The following is a 24,168-nucleotide window of genomic DNA, read 5'->3' on the forward strand; positions in this document are numbered from 1 at the left end:
CCGGGGAGCACCTAGGAGAGATTCTAAGGATCGGGAGGTCGGTTATACAGAGAGAAGGTATTAGCAGCCTAAGTATCAGTAGTACTCTACGGGAGCGCTTATGTATTTTTATCCGGGGGTTGGTTGTGTTTATTGTTTATTGGGAAAGTTTCTCCTTTGTGATAGGAGAGAGTGAATTGATGAAAAGACAGGGAAACTGTCTATTTTTTTTTTGTTTGCTCGCAAAGATTCCTTGTGAATCTCATGCCTACATATCCCTAGTGGAAGTCAGAGCTTTTTGTAATTCGGGGAACTAATAGGGAAATGCCATGAATTTTTGTGTTTTGTTTAAAGCCCAAGATTGAAGCTGAAAGAGTTTGATCTCTAATGAGAAAGAGACAAGTCGTCATCTTAAAAGAGTGATATCTCTATTATTCCACCATAAACATTTTTGAAAAAACAACCATGCATTTTATTTATTTTTTTCAAAAAACCCGAATAAATATATACCTTTTTATTGGTTATTTAAAAATATCCAAAAAAAAATGTAAGCATTTTTACTTGTTATTTCGATTACCCATAAAGATTCATAAAAAACATGACTTTTTACCGTTTTTATCGAAATATAGTATGCGATAAAAATGCGTATTTTTCACCAAAAAACAGTATGAATGAAAAATTTTGATAAAAATTAATATTTATTGGTCATAAATGCAGTAATTTGCTCCGAAAAATATGTTAAAGTTTAGAGGTTTTCAAAAACTTCAAAATATTATAAAGAATTTGTGAAATGAAATTTTCATATATCCGTTAAAGTTTAGAGGTTTTCAAAAACTTCAGAATATTATAAGAGATTCATCATGTCATATAACTTTTTAAAAAATAACAGTGTGACTTGATATTTAACATGGTCGTGATTGATTGACAGTGTAAAAGTGTATATCCTTCTTTTCTCATATTATAATGAATTTATGAAATGAAATTTTCATTAGGATTAATATGATACATAATAAGAAATTTTGGGGTGCCGGATCAAGCTCTATAGGGGTGATATGATAAATTCTCGTTTCATTAAAAGTAAATAAATCATATCAATTTTGGTATTTATTTGGATTCTTAAAATTGGATTTATTTCTTTTTTTATCATTAATATTTAACATTTTCACCAAATCAAATAATAATAAATAGTTAATTAAAGCTGAAATTTTATTTCGTAGTCTAAAATCATGACTACTCTAATATTCTTTTTTTTATTTATTTGGTCAATAAAAACATTAAATAAAAAATCTCAAATATTATAATGACTTGACCAAAAAATTTATTGACCAAATCGAAACAAACAAATATTTTTAGTTGGCCAAAATATAGTTGTTTAACACATATATCAACCAAAAGTTTTGATCATGCTAATACGTATTCAATAAAATCCACTGAATCTATTTTTAGTGGTCAAAATATAAATTTTAAAACTTTAAATTTTACATAATAATCGAATTACAAAATAAATTGAACTAGTTGGTCAAAATATAAATTTTACATAATAATGGAATTACAAAATAAATTGAACGCAGCAGCCAATGTCACAAACCTAGTCTTAATTCTTAAGAAAAAGACTGAAAATGTTTACCGCATAAGATACGATTCTCAAGTAAAATTTACCTGCTTCTTACTTGTTAATCGGTCTGGATCGGTTTTGAGGCAAAAACTCATTCGTACCAGCGTCTCTCAAATGTCGCCCGGAGGCCTTCCTGAAGAACTTATCACAGAAGTCTTATCAGTCCTTCCTGTGAAATCTATTTTACGATTCAAATGCGTCTGCAAGCCATGGGAATTTCTCATCTCTGATCCTTTTTTCGTCGAAAAGCATCGTCATCAATCACAAAAACGAAACAAGCATCTCGCGCTGATCGTGTGCAGGCCTTTCACGCGTAGTGCTGAATATTATTATGACAGGGACTGTTCTGTCGTACCATTTCCCCTCAACAGATTACTACTTAATCCATCCATAACCATTCCCATCCTTCCTCATCACCGATTGCGATATAAGCGCTGTTTCCGAGTCATCGGTTCCATCAATGGATTGATCTGTTTGTTTAATTCTTATAGAACTCGCAGCGGTCCATATGGTCCGTATCATCGAAACACCTGGTTCCGTTTGTGGAACCCGGCCACCAAGACAATATCTCAAAAATTAGGCTCAATTATCCATCCCTCTATCCATCCATATTATTCTGGAGAAGATCGATCTAACTATCTCAGGTTTGCATTTGGTTATGATAAATCAACAGACACTTACAAAGTAGTGGCATTCTGTCCTAACGAGGTGAAAATTTTCAGTTTTGGTGATAATGTTTGGAAAACTATTCAATGTTTCCCTGTAATTCCTTTATATCATGTGGTTGTGGTTCGCCATCAACACCAGCGTGTCAACGAAGGTGTGTATTTGAGTGGCACTATTAATTGGTTGGCCATTTTAAATTGTGAATACTTTTGCACATACATCGAAGATCTAGATGTTCCAAAAATGGATCAATTTGTGATTATCTCGCTCAACCTGAACAAGGAGACATACCGTCGGTTGCTTCCCCCGTGTATAGAGGATGTCCCGTATATTTTGCCAACTATAAGTGTGTTGAGGGACCGTCTTTGTTTTTCCTACCATATTGAGACTACTCATTTTTCTATATGGATGATGATGGAATTCGGAGTCCAAGAGTCTTGGACTCAATTTCTTACTATTAGTTATGTGGATCTTCAAATTGATTATGAATCCCGTCGATATGGTTATGATTATCTACTCTATCCACTGTGCCTTTCTGAGGATGATGACACAATAATACTATCAAATAGTCACGAAGAGCAGGCCTTTCTCTATAATTGGAGAGAAAATAGAGTAGAGAAAACTAGAATTACCAACAGTGTATTGTGGATGTTTTCTCCTACCTATATCGAAAGCTTGGTTTCCACTGGTGGTTGAAAGTAAGTCCCTCTTCATTATTTTATTTGTTTGAAATCGTTGATCTCTTATAATACTAGACTATCTGTGTATTGCTTTTATGATGGCTTAGGCTATCATATTCATACTGTTAAATGATCATATGTTAGCTATTCTTTCATGTTTGATAATATTAATTCTATGATCTTTATTTCTCATAGGATGCAATTTTGAGAATTATGCATTCATATTTTCCATTGCTTTTAGATATTTCTCTAATGGGTACTATGGGTCCATTTTGAATCATAGGACGGAAACCCCAATTTCAAGCCCATTAGACGTTGTTGATGGTTGCATGCAATATGGTAAGAAGAAAGGGAAAAAAAAAAAGAGAGAAATATGCCGGAATTTATAGTCCTCTTGATGTTTCTTTTGAGACCTTTGCAGAAATTTAGTGAATTTGTCACTAACTATGTGTAAGGATGCAAAACTCTGTAATAGATATTCTTGCAGTTGCATAAGTTTAATTATATGTTTGTTTCTCACCCTTGTGTTTGATAGAGACCCGAGTATGAGTTAAATAGGAAAAAGAGCTATTATTGTAATAAAGAGTGTGGTGAGGTTATATGGTACATAATGAGTGGGGTAGGCTGCTTAGTTGGCAAGTTTGTTATGCCTCTTAGCAGTATATAGAGTGAGGTGAGGGAGTGTGGGGATTATCATGGAAGAATATAGTTTGTTATGAACAGTTGGCTTCAAGCCTCTGTAGGAGCTATGCTCTGTGGGCATTAGGATATTCATCCTCTTGCATTTACCTTTCCTCTTGCATTTACCTTTCAGTTTTAGAAATAATACACTATTTTTCATATTTGTGCATTTTAATCCATTTCTTATATATTCTCTAAGTTGCGGATTTTCGGGTTCGCAACAATGGTCCGACCTGCCGGATCCGACGGAGAGCCAGTGATATCTACGAAGGTGGTTCCTAGATTCGACGGAACAGAAGATGGTTATTGGTGGCTGATCCAATTAGATCGGTATTTTGAGGCTAACACTTGGCTTTGTGAAGGAAGAAAGGTGGGATGGGTGACTGCATTTGGGTTGTGTGGTAATGCTTTTACCTGGTGGCTTTCTTGGAAGAAAGGTAAACAGGATGTCACATGGCAGAATTTTGAAAGGGCTTTCATTATGAAATTCATCCCAGATCTGTGGGAGATGATGGATCCTGCAGAAGTTGAGGAGGAAGAAAACCATGATTATGTTTTGAATAAGACTGCAGAGAGCAATTCAATGCCAAAGGGTGCCGAGAATCAATCTGTGCTAGATGTGATGAACAACACTGGAGAAATTACGTCTTGCAATGAATTACGACCAAGGTTAACACCTCAGTCAGAAAAGATCGCAGAGATGGTAACGGAGAAGAAAGAAGTGAATGAGGTACAAAGAGGAAAGAATCAGGTGTTTGTGTTTAAGCCTCCTCTGTCGCCGGAACCGACGGACTTGGGTTCACCAATTAAGACTTTACTTGAACCAAAGCCACCTGAACTACTCCCGCTGGAATTAAGTCCGTCAGATTCGCGATACTCTGATCAACTCACGACAACACATCCACGGGGAGAACCGCCACCCAAACCCTCAGATGGGTCGATTCTGGTTGGAGGCATATGTGAGACAATTCTTCCTCAATCGGAATATTCAATCATAGTTCACCGTGTAATAACGATGAAGTCACTGCAGAACGAGTTAGAACGGGTGCGTGTAATAGAAGATCCGACCCGAATGAAAGAGGGAGATATAAGGGCAAATCTGTCATTTTGTAAGTTAGGTCAAGACTTAAACATAATGGGCCTGGTCCAATTAGATGAGGTCATATCACTACTGGGCCCAATTGCAATGGGTTGTAACCAAGGGAAATCCTATAGAATCTACACAAAGAGGCACATAACGCAGAAACCTGTGTATTTGGATTCCAATCCTCTGTTACGACAATCCAAACCACCGCCACTGCCAATTCTTCATGTTAAGAATGTAAAGTGGCTCACACCCAGTTTGGATTTGACAAGCGAGATGTTATTTTTGATGGGGGTACATATCATAAAAATAAAAAATGGTTATGTGTGTTGTTTTTCACACTTACAAAACGCAGAGCTAGTGACTAAGCAACGAGAAGGTTCGACTTCCGCTAAGCAGTATTTTCCCCAATCCATTGCTCCAAATATTAATCATGAAGGCAGTGGGATGAGCTCTCTTATTTTCACAAATGGGTTACAGAGGAGTCTCGGGAAGGAACTCGTAGAATTTTTGGGAAGAGGAGCATCATGGGTTCTAAAACTGAAGATTAGCAAGAAAGAGAAACAGAAGACTTATGTGGCTACAAGGACAAGGGCGATATCCAGGTATGAGAGTAGTAAATCAGTACATGTTGCTACAAGAAAAACACTTGATAATTTTGGTCAAAGTGCAAATGATGTCCCTTTGGAACTCGATGAACATGAGCCAGAATTTCTTCTTCTCATAAATGTAGAGTCTCCCTTCATGGAGAAGTCTCTAATAGCTGCAGACCATACACCTAAAAGGGTTAAGACTGATAAGAATATGCTTTCCTATAATATCCTGAGAATAAAATCATTGACCAACATATTACTTGATATTGAGAAGGAAATACAAGCATTGGGTGTTGAGCTAGTCTTAATTGACTCAATACTTGCAGCTTCAAGGAAAGAGACAAGTACACCTACTGATTGTGCTTTGATAAAGCCATCAAGACACCACATGTTTGGAAATGTAGCACTTGCAGTATGTTATGTTCTGGGTATTCATAGGTTTGCAATGGAACTAGATGGGTATGATCAAGGATTGGTAACAAGTACAAGGTCTATTATTGTGGTCAATTACATGGTGCCTAAACCAATTTTGGTCAGTATTGACCCACTTCAAGTTCTTGAGGCAATCAAAAGAATTTTGGGTTGTATATATCCTTTGGTTTCCAGAATTTTGTCTTATATGGGACCTGTTTTAAATAAATCTATAGAGAGGAATGATGGTTTTACAAGGGGGCCATTAGGTTTGGCAATTATGTCGTTGTATTACGTTGTACCGATCCGACAATGGGATCCAGGAGAGTTCAATTTTCCTATGGCAGCTACAACTTGTGACTACTGTTGGAACGGTTTGCTCAACTTTGTATTTGATAGAGGCAAGTTTGATGGATGCAAATTTCAACCTTGGGGACAAGGTTGTTTTGAAGGGGTGGGTATTGATAGAGACCCGAGTATGAGTTAAATAGGAAAAAGAGCTATTATTGTAATAAAGAGTGTGGTGAGGTTATATGGTAAATAATGAGTGGGGTAGGCTGCTTAGTTGGCAAGTTTGTTATGCCTCTTAGCAGTATATAGAGTGAGGTGAGGGAGTGTGGGGATTATTATGGAAGAATATAGTTTGTTATGAACAGTTGGCTTCAAGCCTCTGTAGGAGCTATGCTCTGTGGGCATTAGGATATTCATCCTCTTGCATTTACCTTTCCTCTTGCATTTACCTTTCAGTTTTAGAAATAATACACTATTTTTCATATTTGTGCATTTTAATCCATTTCTTCTATATTCTCTAAGTTGCGGATTTTCGGGTTCGCAACAGTGTTCTTCTGTGAATACTATAAGTTGAATAAGTTCATTTTGATGACAGTTTGATGCAGATTGTGTTGAAATTCAAAGAATGATATGCCAAAGTGTTATGTGCAAGTTTTCAAAATGTTGCAGAGTGGTAATTGTTTGTCTGCATTGAGATTACCACCACTTCACTTTTATCTTAAAGCTGTCTTCCTTGTTCTGCTCCATGTTAATCTCCAAACATAATATTACTTCTTATTATTCATATACTTTCCCTTATGCTTTGTTTGTATTGATGGAATTGGATGGAGCGGAGCGGAATGGAATGGAATAAAATGATATTCCGTTGTTTGGATAATTTAAAAATGGATGGAGCGGAGCGGAAAGGAGTGGTATGGATTCCATTCCATTCCATCACTTACCACCATATTCCTTCCCCTCCGATTTGGGCGGAATGAATAATTTGTCTTATTCTGTTCTAAAATTTCTAAACAATGAAATGGTACATTCGTTCCGCTCCGTTCCATTCCGCTCCGCTCCATTCCGCTCCGTTCATTTCGGGATATCCAAACACAGCCTTAGAGAAATTCCTTGAAGAAAGAACTTGGCAAATAATTTTAGAAAAGATGCACCTTGACAATCAAATGTTGTATCTACTGGAATACAATAAATACTTCAGACTTCAACCAAACACAAGTGCTTCCTACAACTTTAGTTAGCATGGACCACTTTTATGCCGTTGCGAATTTGCAACATTCACTCATTCGATTTTTTTAGGTCGTTAGATTAAAAAAATGTATAAAATTTTAAATTTTTTTTTTATTTAATACAAATTAAAAATTATATTTAAATTTAAATCGTTTAATCCAACTATTAGAAGTGTCGAGAATGCGTGAATGCAATAAATGGATAAAATTTTAAAATTTTAATATTTTTCATTTAATATAAATTAAAAATTATATTTAAATTTAAATCGTTTAATCCAACTATTAAAAGTGTCGAATGCGTGAATACAGCGAATTGTGACCGCAGTGAATCTGTTTTCAGTTTGCGTATGTTTTGCAACAAAGATTTTTCATCCATTGGTAGGTCTATTTCAACTCTAGGCATACTCCCCTAAACTATTATGTCCAATTTAGAAAGTCAAAAAGAGTATTTTTTATAAATAATTTCTATAGATGAATTACATACTAAAATTTCAAAAGGGATTGAGAAATAATCGTTGAAAAAAATAAAATAATTAAGAATAAATCAAAAAAAATTAGAATTTAAAATATTTATTTGAACTCTAGTTTTTCAAGTTATTTAAATTTTAAATTTTAAATTTTTTAATTTAATGAAAAATAAGATGTAATAAAGAAAAAGTTAATAAAAAATATTGATGATTTTAAGAAGAAAGAAAATGACTCAAGAAAGAGCTAAAATACCAAGTTGAAATTTATATTTTTGGGGTGTTTTTTTCACTTAAATTGATTAATTAAATTGTATTTGTGCTTGTATTAGTAACAACCACAACTTTATAAAATAGTTGAAGGATTTATTGAGCTTCTTATAGATTCAAAAGTAGTTGGTAAAAACATTTTGAATTCTGGACTAAGAAGTATAACTAGAATGTCATTGGTACATTAAATTCAACTGTTGCTCAAACTGAATTGGAAGGTGCAAGTTTATCATATTTATCGTAAGTCGAATACTTATGCATATGCACTTGCTAACATAGAGTGTGATCTTTCTACTACAATTTTTCTTCTTTTATTAATTAATTGATTGTATTAGAGTCTCTATTAATTGCTATATAATTTATTTTTTTCAAATTCGGCCCATTCAGCTTATCATATTTCTTCTTTAAGTCACCATCATTGTTTCATTATTTTAAATTTCATCAGGATTCTTCATCAATTCGATCATGTTAACATTTTCTCTCTTCTAAAATAATATCCAAATCATAAATTGAAAAATATATTACAATTAGAAGTTAACATTCCATTTTCGTGTTTTAAGAAGATTGGACACCACACAAAAACACATCTATTATCTTCTTAATACGTAGTCATAATAATCATGGTATAGGACTAACTATTAGAAGATTAGTTTGAAGAGACTTGTTTTGAAATTATCATACGACTCGATATAAGATCTAACCAATTCAAAATTTCAGCCCACAATTTCGATTGTTCAAGTCTAACAAATAGATAAACCTTTGTTAAGAAACTGCACACAAGAGCCAGACACCGCACTCATATCAGTCTTTGGAGTCAATTCAACGGTCTTTCGTATTACAAGACACATTTGTTGGGGTGATTAAAATGTAGTTTTTATATAGGCGCAATATTGCTCCACTTCAAAGCATGATTCATTCTATTCCTACAAATTACAAATCTCAGATCTCACTTAAATGTCGAAGCAATAACCTTGCAGACACACGTTCTCTCTATTTATTGGAGACTCCATTATCATGCCATATAGATTCCATGCTAAACTTTTTAAGTTGCTCTGCCCCTCTAGGATTTTGATTTTGCTACTTATCTTGTTTATTATCTTTTATCACTTAATGTTTTATTAATTGAGTTTCCTCTAAGTTCGATCGTTGTGTCTATATTGTGTCATATTATCTCAAATATCATTTACACCTAGGGCTGCCAAAATGTCCCTCAAAGATATTGTGTTGGAAAATCTTGTGTTTCTTATCCTTTAAATGTCACCACTTAATCGGTGGAGCCCCTTGTGGCTTCTTCTCTCCACTCTCATCTTGACTCTAACATCAATAACTAATACTTTATATTTAATAGTCAATATCTCTCTTAGTGTAACTTTACCGTCCAAACAAATATTCTTATTTTATTTCCTAATAAGAAATAAATCTATATGAGAATATGTTACCCACTCTTGAATATGATAAGATGCTCATATTTTTACTAAAACATGTATTAGCTATAATAAGACTAAAAGTTGACGAAAAATCTAGCACGAGTTTACCATCCACATTTTTACTTCCCAGAGATCATACCTCTCATGTACTCCCTCAAAGCCTCTCGATGCGCTCCCTGCATGCCTCATTAAGACCCCCTTTAAAAAATTGATCTCCTTAAGTATATCATGAACTAAACCTTCTAAAAAATTGATCTCCTTAAGTATATCATGAACTAAACCTTCTAATTCCTCTCAAATTTGAATTTTAAAATGTCCTCAACATGAGGTGCGTAAACACTAATAACAACAAATCTGTCTTGTTCGACTACTAATTTTAGGACTATGATCGATCTTCTACCCTTTTATAATAACTCTCACCCAATTTTTCGATCTAAATTTTCCATTGTACCAAAGCTTAAACCCCAAACTATGTAATTATTTTTCTTCACTCGTCCACTTAATTTCTCATAAGCATGTAAAATTGATCTTCCTCTTAATCATAGTGTCTATACTTTATGTTCTAAAATCTCACACTCAGTAACTACCTTCTTTACACACTCCCGGTCACAAAATTGTGGAAACTTTTGCTTATTTTTCATTGCAGTGTTCCTTTCTCTATTTAATTGATTAAAATTTTCATAAATCTCTTCAAATATATATATATATATATATATATATATATATATATATATATATATATATATATATATATATATATATATATATATATATATATATATATATATATATATATGAAACTCATTTAGTGAGATGCATGTCAATTTTATTATTTTATTAATAATAATAAACGAGTGTTATAAGCGTGTTTGATAACATCCCTCTAATTATGAAATAAGAGACTGTTGGTGCAAAAATGTTTGACTTTAGATTGATAGACATACTATGGAGAAGGAACCGTAATGTTTGACCATTTTAATAAACACAGCCGTGTTAACTTTTCTGCAAGTAAAACTAAAAGTCCATCCACTAAACATCCCACATGCTCTCTAGAAAAGGATTGGAATTTCAGTCTTTGACATGTTCAAACTCAAACGTCAACCACATAACTAAACAGTACGTAGCATTTCTTCATTGCAAATTCTCAACCACAACACCTACCAATCAATATAAATACAAAACCCTCCACCAGCTTATTAAATAACTTAAATTCACTCCCATTCCTCTCAAGATGATGAAAAACAAGTCATTAAACATATCAATAGCAACACTTGCTATTGCCTTTCTTATTGTGATTATAGTACCAAAAAATGTGAGTGCTCAAAACTGTGGGTGTGCTGAAGGGGTGTGTTGTAGCCAATATGGTTATTGTGGAAACACTGATGCATATTGTGGCACAGGGTGCCAAGAGGGTCCTTGTAAAGGAGGAAATATTCCACCTAGTACTCCTAGTCCTAGCAATGATGTTAATGTTGCTGACATTGTCACACCAGAGTTTTTCAATAGTATTATTGATCAAGCTGCCTCTAGTTGTGCAGGAAAGAGCTTCTACACAAGAGCTGCTTTTCTTGATGCACTCAATTCTTATAACCAGTTTGGTAGAGCTGGTTCTTCCGATGACTCCAAACGCGAGGTTGCAGCTGCTTTTGCACATTTTACACACGAAACTGGACGTAAGTATTCAATAAATTTCATGTTTCTTAAATCTTAATCACACATAATCTCTTTTTTTTTTAGTAATGTTTATGAACAGACATAACATGTGAAATGTTGATGCAGATTTTTGCTATATAGAAGAGATTGACGGTGCATCAAAGGACTACTGTGATGAAAACAACACAGAGTACCCATGTGTCCCTAACAAAGGATACTACGGTCGTGGACCAATTCAATTATCTTGGAACTACAACTACGGACCAGCCGGGAAGGACAATGGTTTTGACGGATTGAACTCTCCCGAAACAGTGGCTAATGATCCTACAGTGTCCTTCAAGACAGCTTTATGGTATTGGATGAAAAATGTTCACCGTGTTGTTAACCAGGGCTTTGGTGCAACCATTAGAGCCATTAATGGTAAACTTGAATGTGATGGTGCAAACCCCAACACAGTTAAGGCTCGTGTTGATTACTACACTCAGTATTGTAGTAAATTGGGTGTTGCTCCTGGTGATAATCTTACTTGCTAAGCTACCTAGCAATACAACACATACAGATTATATAGTACAGTATTTGATTTGATTTACGCAGTATGGATAAACGATACCATCTATACACACACAATTCAATTTCTCCTTTTACAATATATTAAAATGATATCATATATTAATTTGATTATTGTTATTGCTTTTCAGAATATACTTGTGAGTTCAATTTACTTTTAAACAAAAGAGGAGAATATTAAGTATAATTTGGATGACAACTCTACAATCTTAACTAAAAAACAAAAAAACCTAACTAATACCAAACAACAGTGTTTTACAAAATAACAGAGTTCAAGCATGGTGTGTGAAGGAAGAAACAGAAACATTAATCAAAATACCATACTTTTGGCCTCCGTTGATCTAGTTCCATCTCAATCGTCTCGAATAGGACTCCAGTGTCTGTGCCAAGAGTGCTTCTTCTACAAGGAAGAGTTTGTCGTTTCTGCTCAAAGCAAACAACTAAACACTGAATGCCTAGCATAACATGTATTCATTGGTGGAACTGGCTCCACTTAACTTTTCATTATCACAATGTAGAAAGAAGGAAGAGTAATGACATGACATAATCCAAGAATAAAAGCTAGGTTGACTCTACAATGCTACAGGTTGTTGGCACAATCTGCACCGTAATTTAATAAGTATATTGACATTATTTTAACAGCATTGATTGTTCCAACAACTAGAAGCTTGTTTTCTACTTGTGAAATTACGGAATGATATGACTTTGACATTGGTTGCAAGATATGAAAACCAAAAAACATACAGGAAAATTACCTCCAAAATTTTCATCTCATGCTTTAATTAGGCAACCATTTCTCAATTGATACATACCTTTGACTTTGAGATCCCATACATATATGTTAGGCGAACCCCACTTTGATTAGTCAAAAGTTATTCATAGTCAAACATATGGCAATATTCTGAACAAGATACAGAGGATGAGTTTTGGTGTATTTGACCAAGGTAACAAACCCTAAAAGAGTTTTTTTAGGGCTTATTACTTTCTGTCAAATAAAATACCATGTTTCTATCAAGTTTTTTTCTTCGAATTAGAAGGACGCTGCCTGATATCCCACAAATGGGAATTGACTACATAAATCAACTTTCGCCATAATATTCTATATAGGATCATGCTTCTAACAACCTAGCATTCACATCATTTTGTAGTTGATCCATATCACAGAAATTCAACAAAGTTTTACGCTGGCTGCCAACTGCCTTACACAATCCTCTCCTTTTATTCGGGCTTGGGACCGGCTATGCATAGCAAAACTAGCATAAAGGATATACAACATTTGGTCCATTCCATATATGAACTCCTCCAAGAAAAGAGTTATACAATACAACATTTGCAATTGCAAATTCACCTATTCTTATGCAATACACCACATAGAGGATGATGCAACCAAAACATCTTCAAATTCTAATCTATCTTAAAATACAGCAATAGAATTAGAATTGATTCATGCGGATAAACCTAGAAAAATAGAGAGAGCAACACCGAGCGAGTAAGCTCCAACGAAAGTCCCAACCAGTGCCGGACCAGGGTGAGCGACGGCACTGATTCCAACGATTCCGGCAACACCGACGGGAACTCGTAAGAGAAGCGCTTTGGTGGCGGAGGACACGACGGCGTCCGTGTAGAGGTAGCGAGCCCAATCCTTGAAGAGCGGGAGTCGGAGGACGTCGTTGCGGTCGTGATCGGGCGGGAGGACATGGCGGAGGGCGGAGTCAACTTGTGTCCGATCGGGAGGGGATGGGAGCCAGTTGCGGATGAGTGGATAGTGAGAATCGGAGAGGATGATGTGGATTTGATCGGAAGCGGTTTTGAGCTGGTAAGGTAAGACTCCTGGGAAAGTATGGTCTGTTAGAGAAAGAGATTGGGAGAAGACTGAGTCGCATGCTGAGTCAAATTGAGTCGAGTTTTGTAAAGTGTTGTTCACTCGCTTTGATGGTGATAACCCCATCTTTCTATCCGAGATTTCAACTCTATCGGATTGCTTCGATCGAAGAATCTGCAACTAGCTTTTTCTGGTGTTCATCAAAGGAGTATGTTTGATGATTACTATTATTTGAAGATTATTCCACTGGTGTATTTTTTTAAGGTTCCTAATTATTTTTAATTAAAATAAAAATAAAAGATATTTTATCATATATTATGCAATCTTAATATAAAGATGTGAAACGTTGAATGTATTTCTAAGAAGAGGAGTGCTAGCAACACTCTCTTTTCAACACTCTCTCCAACACTCACTTTCTTATTGGTTAGAACATATATGGGTCTCTCATATTGAAAATGGATCCCACATAAAGTGATAGGACCCACACATGTTTGAACCAATAAGAAGGTGAGTGTTGGAGAGAGTGTTAAAAAGAGAGTGTTGCTAGCATTTCTCTCTCTAAGAATTCTAAATGACTACTCCTACAAAGAAGATATTTTGTGAAAATATCTCCAATTTGATGACGCAAAATGACATGAAGTATGAAATCATCGAATTAAATTAAAAAAAATGTAAAACATTAATTCATGGGTACTACTGTAATACACATAGAGGGAGATAAAACTGAACCGGTTCAAAATTCTCCCCAAATCACCATTTTCATCGTTCTCCACCTTCTCCTTCTTCTTCAATCCTCTCCCCGAAATTTTCCCCCAATCTCTACCAATTTCTCTGTCTCTACATCTCCAAGATGATACTCAGAGCAACCGGTTCAATATTCCGAACAACAGAGCTTTTCCCAACCCCAATTTCAATCAGCAACAACAACAGAATCAATTACTATCACTTCCTTAACAACCATAGAAGAACCAAAGCAACAACAGTAGTTTGCGGTCTCCGTTCATACCAAAAAAGAAAGCCACCGTCAATGGTAATTTCAAAAGAAAGCGTTTCAGTAATTCACGCTCTCAAACTCGCCAAAAACTCCGACGAAAAACTCAACCAAGTTCTCAAGTCTAAACTCCTCCGACTCTTGAAGGCTGATGTCTTAGACGTTTTGGCTGAATTGCAAAGACAAAACCAACTCCATTTATCTCTCAAGGTAACAAACAACTTTCTGGTTAAGCACTTATAGAATAAGTGATTATTATTATTATTATTCGAATTGAAGTTAATTTTAGTTTTGTGTTTCATGATTGAAGTTTAGGTTTTTGAGTTTATTATTGGTGATGAGGAAGATAGGTGTGATGATACCTTGTTACTGTCTTTGTATTCTGACATGATATTGTTATTGGGGAAGAACAAGATGATTGAGATGGCGGAAGAGATGTTTGATCGGGTGGTGGAGAAGGGGTTGAAGCCGGATACGAGGTTGTTTAATGAGATGATTGGGGTTTATTTGCAAGTTGGTAATAAGGAGAAGGCGATGGAGGTTTTTGGAACGATGAAGGGTTCGGGTTCGGGGTGTTTGCCGGATGAATTGACTTTTACGATATTGATTAGGAGTTTGATGAAGAATGGAGAAAATGAGCTGGTTGAAAGTTTGAAGAAAGAGAGTTTTGACTATGTTAATGCACCTGGTAAATTTGTTCAGAAAGTCCAGCAGATACATGTGAGTTTCAAATTCAATGGTTTTTAGGGTGGGAATCGGTCGTGCCAACTAACAGGGACATACGGCCTATTCTACGCAGGCCTGTCTAGGTTAGGATAGGCATAGGTTTTAATATTTTATAGCAGGCCAAGCTTACAAGTCTAGCTTAGTCGAGCCTATTTCCACCTCTATGATATGCTATGCAACTATTGTTTTTTCTTTCTCTGGATTTAATTAGATGTGATTTCTGTTTATTTCAGGCAAAAAGACGTGTCAATCTGGTTGTGTAATTTCCTGCGTTGATGGGGGCTCTAGTGTACTGGTTTTATCGGAGATGCTGCGTTCAGTATTCTACACATTCGAGCTTTTCAATTCAACATTATTTTTGTGCAAATACTGTTAGTGGCAACTGTCAATTTGGTTGTAATGATGGCATATGCGAATGGGATAGGCACTAATGGTTTTAGAATGGTTAGGGTAGCCAAATTATATATAGTTGTGGGTTGTTGCAATGTTAGTGAGGGCTTTGGCTAATATGCATAAGGATTTATGATCTTGTTGAGAAAGTCATGGTAGATTTTTAGATGGTAGCATTAAGAGTAAAAGTTTTGCACTTATCAACTAAGCAAATCATTATTGACATTAAATCAGATAAGACTCTCAAATCAAGTATAATTTGACAGAACTGTCTATTAACTCCATTGGTTGTTAAAATCATACTAGATAGTGATGGATAGTTGAGGCCGGCCATGACCAAAAAGCCCTTGTGGCGCAATTTAGTTCAGCTTTGAGGATGTTATTGGATGGATTGAAATTACTCTTAAGATTTAATCGGTTTAAAGGGTCATTTTCAGTTTTTAGCTTGAATATCAGCCCTAACTTTGCTTCACCTTCCTCCCTCTCTTTCTGCACAGTCATCGTGTTCCTCCCTTTCAGCCGCCATTGCCGCCGCCCTCCCTCTTCAGTTGGTTTTCCCCCATCAACTCTGTTTCTTCCTCTCTCCCTCATGTTTCACTGCACTTTGTTTGTATTGCATCTGTTTTTATTTGTATTTCATCTATTTTTACTTTCTTCATTTTAAATTTACTGCAATCTGTTTCATTTTATCTCACCCTGTTTTTATTTCATATGCATTATTCACACTTTTGTTTTTATTTTCTTCTGTATTTCATGTGTATTAATACTTCTTTTTTTCTTTCTTTTTTTCAAAAAAATATCAAATTGCAGTCATCCTGCTATACAATATTTCACTTCTAGGATCGGCCACTCCGTGCCGCTATCCAGTATTGAATATTCTGATTGACATTGCTAGACATGAAAAAATAATAGCTTCTATCTCAAGTTTATTTTTACCTTTTCCTTTACAAGATATTACATTGCAAAACAAATGTAAAATCGGTTTTAGAAAAATAGAGATCATCTATAAGAAACAAGCATCACACACCAAAGGGGGAAAGAGTCTAATGGAATGAGGAAAAGACTGAAAATAGAAAAATTAAATACAGAAACTCAGAATTGACATTTAGGTAGCCAAATGGCTAGGAGAATTGTTGAACATGCTGTGCCACATAAACGCTCGAGAGAGTACCATCTCCAGCTCCTGATCAGTCCAGTTCTGAGTTGGAAGGTGTTGAAGGAACATTACTAACTCTTGAAAATCAAGCTTCTGAATTTCGTCTGACCACTGAAAAAGCAACGATAGAGATTAGAGAACATTTACTTCTCTACTGTATAAAAGAAATACTATGCAAAAGCATCATGTTATACAGACTCACCGTAAGAAGAAAACTCGCAAATATGTACACAAGGAAGTCTGGTAAGGCATCACCTTCGGCTAGATATGTGTCCCAAAGGCGCGTGACAAGTTGGAAGGGTAACTGAAAACATAAATCAGACATCAGACTTAAAAAGCGCAAAAGCTGTGTCAATTTTGTTTAGTCCATTATCCCTTGAAACTTAATATGCAGTCCCTATATTAATTATAGAGATGTTCTTCTGTAGAAATTTATTAAACTTTTAAGGAAAAAAATCAAAGCAAACCTCGCGGATTAGAAGACAGTTGAACCAGCGGAAAGCAAATTGAAGAAATTCCAGTCCCTGATTCTCCATATGGCTTGAGACAGGTTCTGGTGCAACTCAAAGTTTCAGTATCAGATTGTATACGGACATATACAGATAGTAATATATCGTATAATCGTGTAGTAATAACAAACAAAAAATTAGTTGGTTTGGTAAAACGAATGCCGATCCAAATCTCAATCCCAGATGCAAAAATAGGGTAATTAAGTTCACACTTGAAGAAAATAAATAGGCCTGAGAAAAAGGTTACCATCAATCCTCCTGACCAATTCCTTCAACTTAAAAACAAGCCTTTGAATTCCCGGTTGAGCAAATGTGTAATGGTCTTGCATACCATCAAGCAATTTCGACAAGCACCAATAGCAGTCAGCCTCTACATTAGAGATTTTATCTGAAGATAAATCGGACATTGTCCAAGTATCTATGCTTCCTTCTAAGTATTCAGATAGGAAAACAACAAAAAATGGCGTGACAAGGTCATTTATCCCCTGAACATATCCACTTGCTGGATGCCGAATGGCCCTGGCAGAAGATGAGGAAATCATGTAAGCAAAATAACCATGATAATAAAAACTTGCAATTTTTGCAAGCAAAAAAACCATCTTTTAACCTCAAAATTCACAACAAAGAATACTAGGATGAAAATAATAACAGGACCAAGAAACAGGTTATCTGTAAAATACCATGCGTAAAGAATACGCTCCAGTGATTTCTGAACTTGAGGTTGTTGGAAGAATGAAACATCAGGTACAGTTCTTGGACAATCAACGCCAATCTAAAAAAAATGTAAAAAAAAAAAAAAACATTACAAACAGAAGAATATGTTTTCGTAGACAATCAAGAGTGGCATGTGTATAATCAAGAATACCTGGCGAAGCATGCTGATTTCATCATCTGATCGTTCTGTATCAGGGATATCATAGTACTGAGAAACACAATCAAGATACTCGAGCCGCTTCCTTCTCAAAACTCCCTCCCTTCTATCTGAATTAGTTGGTGCATATCCCTGTTGTCAGTTCATCTTTAAATTTCAAGAAGAAAAGAAATTATCCATGGAAAAACATGGTGTTGACCTATTAGCTTAAAATGATTATCTATAGTGCCCCAAACCCTCATTTTTAATTTTCAAAATCCTCTGCATGGTCTTATTTCATAGCAATTTGTATATAAGCAGCATCAAATCTCCATGAAAGAATAATTCTGCAACCCACTTTTAATGATTTGTTTAGATATCACCAAAATATAACAAGAATACATATACCCTAATGAATTATAATCTGAACTCCAAAATCCATTGTATAGTGCTTCTATAAGATCATATAGCATGCTTACCAAGAGAACTCTCCACACTGTAGGACGCATATAATCTGGAACACCACTCCAAGCTAATTCACGCAATTTGTCTACATGATAGTTAAGGAAGAAAATTATTATGGTTTGCATAATCAGTTTGGCATTTGAAAACTGGAAAACTAAATAAATAGTATTGAGAGATAATTTGATAGAACACCATGGCCCAATGGATTTGATGGCTTAATCATTGGGCCCAAGTCACACACTTGCAGCATCTAGAAGGTTGAGTCAGTTAGGATATTCCCTGGTTTTTAGGGATTTTCTGTTATAAGCAGTATTGTCGATAGCGGATTGCGGTCCATGGCGGAGAGCCAAAATCCCGCCATACCAGTCGCTTTGTGAGGCCATTTCAGCAGATTATGGCGAGAAAACATATCAGCCAATATTTACCATTGTGGCGAGCCCAAAAACCGCCATGTATATCTGCCATAGCAGCCATAGCGCCGCAATTTGATAACACTTGTTATAAGAGAAAGGGGAGGGAAAAGAGTAGGCATTCAGAAAGTTTCTTAGAAAGTTGATAGGAGAGTTACTCTCTGGTTTAGGAGTTCATAGAACTCTGGTTTACATTTTGTGTTTCATCCACCATTGTAAGAGCTTCAAGCACAACCGTTTGCAGTAAATAATACAGTTTTTAACCTATTTTTTCTGGTTTCTATCATAATTTCTTTACAACATAAGCAAACATGAATTGTTAGAGGCTTAACCACTTGACAATCGGCAATATTTTGGACAAAAATCAAGAGAATGAGAATGAAAGATACTCAAGTAGTAAACTTCACTTTAGTGTGTTATGGCTTCTTGTTGTGATAGGAGCATTATGTCTGATTATGCTAAAGCAGTAAATGGTGAGACAGGTACATAAATTTGTACACAGTGACTACTAATTAACAGCAAACCTAAGTTCATAGAAAAATCTACAACTAAAAAACTGGGAGAGAAAGTTATTTATAATAGCAATGTTTCAGTTTTTCTTACAACTTAAGTTGAACCCTGCATCGTATAACAGTATGTATGTTTATCTGGACATACAGCTCAGAATTACATATGACCAATATGATACTTTCATAATTGGAAGTAGTCATTTGGGAAAAACGAATAATTAGTCAATAAAGTTATATAAAAAAAAATATAGAAATACAGAAGTTAAAACTATACCTAATATAACCACTGTTCCAGAAAGCGCCTTTGTGAACTTCATAACTCTTGCAGAATCAGTAGCTCTAGCACCCATGGAAGTTTTCCGTACTTGTACCTCCTCAGACGGATTCTCTACATGCGAGGTCGAAGTTTTTGATTTACTATCAACAGTAATACCACCAAATGATTTGCTTCCGCTTCGAACTTCCTCCTGTGTTAATAGTAGAACTCACACTTGATGATGTGCTACCAATCAGTCTTATAGAAGACATACAAAACAAGACATATCATAAATAACCACAAAATATGAATACAAAATTCACCTCTACTGTCTCAATTGCGCGATTACTTGTACCGGCATCACTATAACTCCTTTGGAAAGTCGGCGAGCATAAGCTTGAATTATCGATCGGATCCCTCGGGCTCAATAATATTTTCCCAGGAATACTACGACCCTTGAGTAACCTTAACAAAAAAAGAACATATCAAACATATAAATCTATAAACCATAAACCAAACAAATTGTTCACAATACTAGGAAGAAGCTATTCAATTTGAATACATGAAAATTAGGGTTAGTAATCAGACACAGACAAATTATTCAAATTATTCAAAATCATTGATCTTAATGTTTAAATAATCAACAATTGAAGATCAACAAACAAATCGAGTAGTGTAATTGTGAAGATCATGAATTTTCCTGAAATGCTGATGATTTAAGAGGAATTGGGAGAGAAAAGAAAAGAACATACCCTTGAACATTTCTGAGGGTTTGGTTGAAACGAGAATCGAGGATTCCTATGGTAGTGTCTTTGTTGTTGTTGTTATCGTTGTTCTTCATGGTTGATCTGTAGTTAAAAGTGAGAGTGTTGTTGAATTGAGAGCTTAGAAGTGATGAGTAGTGAATGAGTGTAGCAAGCAAGGAACATCATCGACACTCAACCAACCAAAATAACATCCTTTCTTTAACTCAACCAAAGCTCTCTTTCATTTTTATTTTACTACCTTTTTGCTTTTGTTTAAGGTTTTTTCTTTTTTCTTGATTAAATCATTTTAGAAATTATCTATATTATTATAATATTATTGTGTTTTGTTTTAATTTAATTCATTGTTACAATTTTATAATAATTTTCGATTGGGTGTTATTGTTATAATTTTATTTTGTATATCAAAGGAGGAGGACATGAACACATTGTGGATAAATATTCATTAGCAAGAGGGTTAAAGGCAATTATAGATGGATTGTGAAATTTCCTAATAATGTGTTTGGAAATATCTTTTAGTACAAAAGAGGGTTAAAGGCACAAAGAATACGATAGAAAAATATATTGAGGGAATCTAACACGATATTTAAATCATTCGATTAAAATTAGCAAGAATGAGAAACTCAATGTTGTTTATAGTAAGGTTATAGTTAGTTATCTAATCTGCACAACAATTTTCTTGTAAAATAAGGTTGAATTTGATGTGTCTCTTACTTAGATTCTTCCTTATAATTATATGGATTATGGTTGGAAAATTGTACTCATTGCTCACCTCTTAGTTGACCATATTTATTAGAATTTTAGAGTCGTTATCGACTACTAGATTTGTAATTCTTTCTTGTCAAGCTAACTAAATCCCATGATTCATTTCTCACATCTCCACAGTTAGAGCATCACATATACTGTTTTCTGTGCATAACCCCTAAACTAGTTTTCGATAGAGTTCCTAAACAAACATCTGCTTCTAACGGTAGACGTAATCTTCTGTATGCACCATTACAACTGAGCTTTATCCAATTGCTTTCTAGACGATACTATTGAACATGCTCAAAGGGGTTGTAACGTGAAAGTTTTTGTCCTTTTAGACTCAACTGGATTGTCAAATGATGACACTCTCACAAGGTACGCCTTTGGTCAAGTACTTTTTCACTCAATAACAAACAAAAACTTGATCATAACCATGACTTCAAATAAACCATGTAATACCTTTTTATCATGCCATTGTTCATGACTTTTTTGCATGTTTAAATAATCAATAAGTCAGAAGACGAGAGGAAAAATATTAAGAGAATCTAACATGATCTTTAAATTATTCGACTAAGATTAAGAAGAATGAGAAATCAGTTGTTGTTCAAAGTAAGATTATAGTTGGCTATCTAATCTACACAACAATTTTCTTCTTGTAAAATATGATTGAATTTGATATGCCACTTAATCCATCCTTCTAATTCTACGGTGTATGGGTGGAACTTCTGTGCTCAAACACTAAGCCAGAGATTTTATACAAATTCTAAACAAAGTGTTTATAATTACAACAAGATGTATGTGATATACAATCAAAGGTACAAATAATACAGCCCGCGCAGAGACCTTAGTTCTTGAGATTTCTAAGATATACAAATGTAAGAATCTTCTCACCAATATGTGTAGACACAACAACTATGTACAGAAGTTAAAAGTGCAAAACAATTCTTATTCTTGTTGTGTCTTCTTGTTGCATTATCTTGTTACTTCCTTTTTGAATCTTCAGATCCTTATATGAGAGAACAAAAGAGATGCTAGAAGTTACTTGCACAAGTGTCTTTGCTAAAGAAATAGTTTTCAAGAGAGAGACTTTGGAGTTTGTACTATGAGGATCTTCATCTTTTGGGTAATCTCTTTATTTTTTCTGTCTTTCTTAAGTAAGATTGTCCATAGGCATTGAGTGGTTGACCGAAGAAATCATTTCACTCAGTCTTGAGTCTTGTGCTAAAACGTCTAGTTGACTTTCTCCATAATTTCAATATTCGGATAAGATGGCACTGCTTTTGCACAGAGTACAGTAAGTGACTGCTTGTACCTGTGTTTCCAACAAGGCGCTTGAAGCTCAATTTGAATATCAGATTCTGAGTCTGTTTTGGCGCCAAGGTTTTATTTGAAATCCAGATTTTGATCATTTGGAATCTAAATTTTATACTTCTTCTATACAAGCTAATTAACTAGATACACTTTAAACCCTCGGTTCCTACCCCATTGTAATGCGGGTAGAACCTACGCAACCCCTTAAACTTTGCATCATAATCAACAACATTCATGTTTCCTTGCTTCAGCTCAAGGAACTTGATTTCCTTCTTGCTACGAACATCAGCGGGAAAGTTCTTCTCAAGGAATTCATTCTTGAAGTTCTCCCTAGTGACCTAAGTACCTGCAACTTCGATCCTCTGACGAGCATTGTCCTACCAATACTCTACTTCCTTAGTCAGCATGTGGTTACCAAATACGACCTTTTGTGTAACACCCCGACTTTACATTATAATTTAATTATTTAGCTTAATTGAGCGATTATATGTGTGTCTTGCTGGAATTATAGTTATTATTTACTTATTCTAGATTATTATGTTATTTTTGTGTTTTCTGGGGTTTAAGGATATTTTGATAAATTAATAAATAATAGAAATTTATAGCATTTGAGGATTGAAGATGTAGAACCTAACTTGTTCCACCACTGTCCTTTTGACAAGATCTAAAAGAGATAGCTGTGTAAGAGGCTAAACGCAAACACAACCAGCAACACAATGAAGTTCTAGAAGAACAAATTAGCTAAACATAACTAAGAAGAATATACAATAACAAATATCGAATACAGAATATGAAGAAATACATGATAAATAAAAATATGCAATTTGACATGCAACTATACAACAAAACACAATTATGTGATCAAAACTTCTATGAATGTGTGGAAGATTTAAATAATGCATGAAACAAACACAATAAGGGTCTGTTTGATACGCAGAGACATGACATGATATAAAACAAGATAAATATAAGATATGATACATATAGGATAAGATTTATCCTATCATATGTTTGGTTCACACAGGATACCAAATATAATATATATATAAATGTTAGATGAGCAAAATAAAAGTATGTATATATAATATGTAAATGACAAAATTACCTTAGCAAAAAAATATATTTAATTTAATAAAAAATAAAATTAGTATTCATATTTTTAAAATTATAATTATTATTTTATTTCTAAATATTCTAATTTATTAAGTTTTAATTTTTATATTATATAAAGCTAAAAATTACCCTTATGACAATCATACATGTTTTTTAAAAATTATTTATTAATATTTTTAATTTAATATCAAATTAATCTTTATTTATATTTTGTCATATTTAATTTTTGATTTTAAATTATATTTTATACGGGTAAATTAGTTAATTATTTTCTTATCATATTCTTCCGGATTCTAACCCAGCTCATATTCAGGATAACAATTTGAACTACTGAGGCAGGATAGGATAAGTTACATGATTAACTTATCATATTTTGTTGTGTCATCAAACACTAGATTGAGATAAGATATGATACATATATCATATCCTGTCTCTTATCTTGTGCACAAAACGGGCCCTAAATCTCCAACAATATACATTTAAAAAGATATTAAATACAACAGATGAACAAGCATACAACAACTAATGAATGGATGAATCAA

General features: G+C 34.5%; 6 protein-coding genes across 6 annotated transcripts; 4 read left to right on the forward strand and 2 right to left on the reverse strand.

Annotated features, from left to right (window-relative positions):
* The first annotated feature begins 1,522 nt into the window (after positions 1-1,522).
* LOC131651347 (F-box/kelch-repeat protein At3g23880-like) lies at positions 1,523-2,956 on the forward strand. Its single transcript, XM_058921011.1, has one exon. The coding sequence runs from the start codon at positions 1,523-1,525 to the stop codon at positions 2,954-2,956; it is 1,434 nt and encodes a 477-aa protein (XP_058776994.1).
* Positions 1,621-6,545, forward strand: LOC131653932 (uncharacterized). The gene is made up of 2 exons (XM_058924283.1): positions 1,621-2,958; positions 3,224-6,545. The coding sequence occupies exon 2, from the start codon at positions 3,845-3,847 to the stop codon at positions 6,194-6,196; it is 2,352 nt and encodes a 783-aa protein (XP_058780266.1). The 5' UTR covers positions 1,621-2,958; positions 3,224-3,844; the 3' UTR covers positions 6,197-6,545.
* A 3,889-nt stretch (positions 6,546-10,434) lies between these two features.
* LOC131653936 (endochitinase PR4-like) lies at positions 10,435-11,667 on the forward strand. The gene is made up of 2 exons (XM_058924286.1): positions 10,435-11,060; positions 11,167-11,667. The coding sequence occupies exons 1-2, from the start codon at positions 10,619-10,621 to the stop codon at positions 11,571-11,573; spliced, it is 849 nt and encodes a 282-aa protein (XP_058780269.1). The 5' UTR covers positions 10,435-10,618; the 3' UTR covers positions 11,574-11,667.
* A 1,206-nt stretch (positions 11,668-12,873) lies between these two features.
* LOC131653938 (uncharacterized) lies at positions 12,874-13,712 on the reverse strand. The gene has a single exon (XM_058924288.1). It carries the CDS (start codon positions 13,553-13,555, stop codon positions 13,052-13,054), a length of 504 nt encoding a protein of 167 aa, XP_058780271.1. The 5' UTR covers positions 13,556-13,712; the 3' UTR covers positions 12,874-13,051.
* Positions 13,713-14,106: 394 nt separating this feature from the next.
* Positions 14,107-16,044, forward strand: LOC131653937 (protein THYLAKOID ASSEMBLY 8-like, chloroplastic). The gene is made up of 3 exons (XM_058924287.1): positions 14,107-14,630; positions 14,736-15,140; positions 15,380-16,044. The coding sequence occupies exons 1-3, from the start codon at positions 14,280-14,282 to the stop codon at positions 15,407-15,409; spliced, it is 786 nt and encodes a 261-aa protein (XP_058780270.1). The 5' UTR covers positions 14,107-14,279; the 3' UTR covers positions 15,410-16,044.
* Positions 16,045-16,452: 408 nt separating this feature from the next.
* Positions 16,453-20,684, reverse strand: LOC131653934 (GTPase-activating protein GYP1-like). Its single transcript, XM_058924285.1, has 10 exons — positions 20,444-20,684; positions 20,015-20,156; positions 19,710-19,902; positions 18,531-18,601; positions 18,067-18,204; positions 17,882-17,973; positions 17,449-17,720; positions 17,160-17,245; positions 16,895-16,996; positions 16,453-16,803 (listed from the first exon to the last, which is right to left on the reverse strand). The coding sequence occupies exons 1-10, from the start codon at positions 20,530-20,532 to the stop codon at positions 16,642-16,644; spliced, it is 1,347 nt and encodes a 448-aa protein (XP_058780268.1). The 5' UTR covers positions 20,533-20,684; the 3' UTR covers positions 16,453-16,641.
* Between the last annotated feature and the right edge of the window lie 3,484 nt (positions 20,685-24,168).

The sequence above is a fragment of the Vicia villosa genome, linkage group LG2 (assembly GCF_029867415.1).
Source record: "Vicia villosa cultivar HV-30 ecotype Madison, WI linkage group LG2, Vvil1.0, whole genome shotgun sequence".
NCBI lineage: Eukaryota > Viridiplantae > Streptophyta > Magnoliopsida > Fabales > Fabaceae > Vicia > Vicia villosa.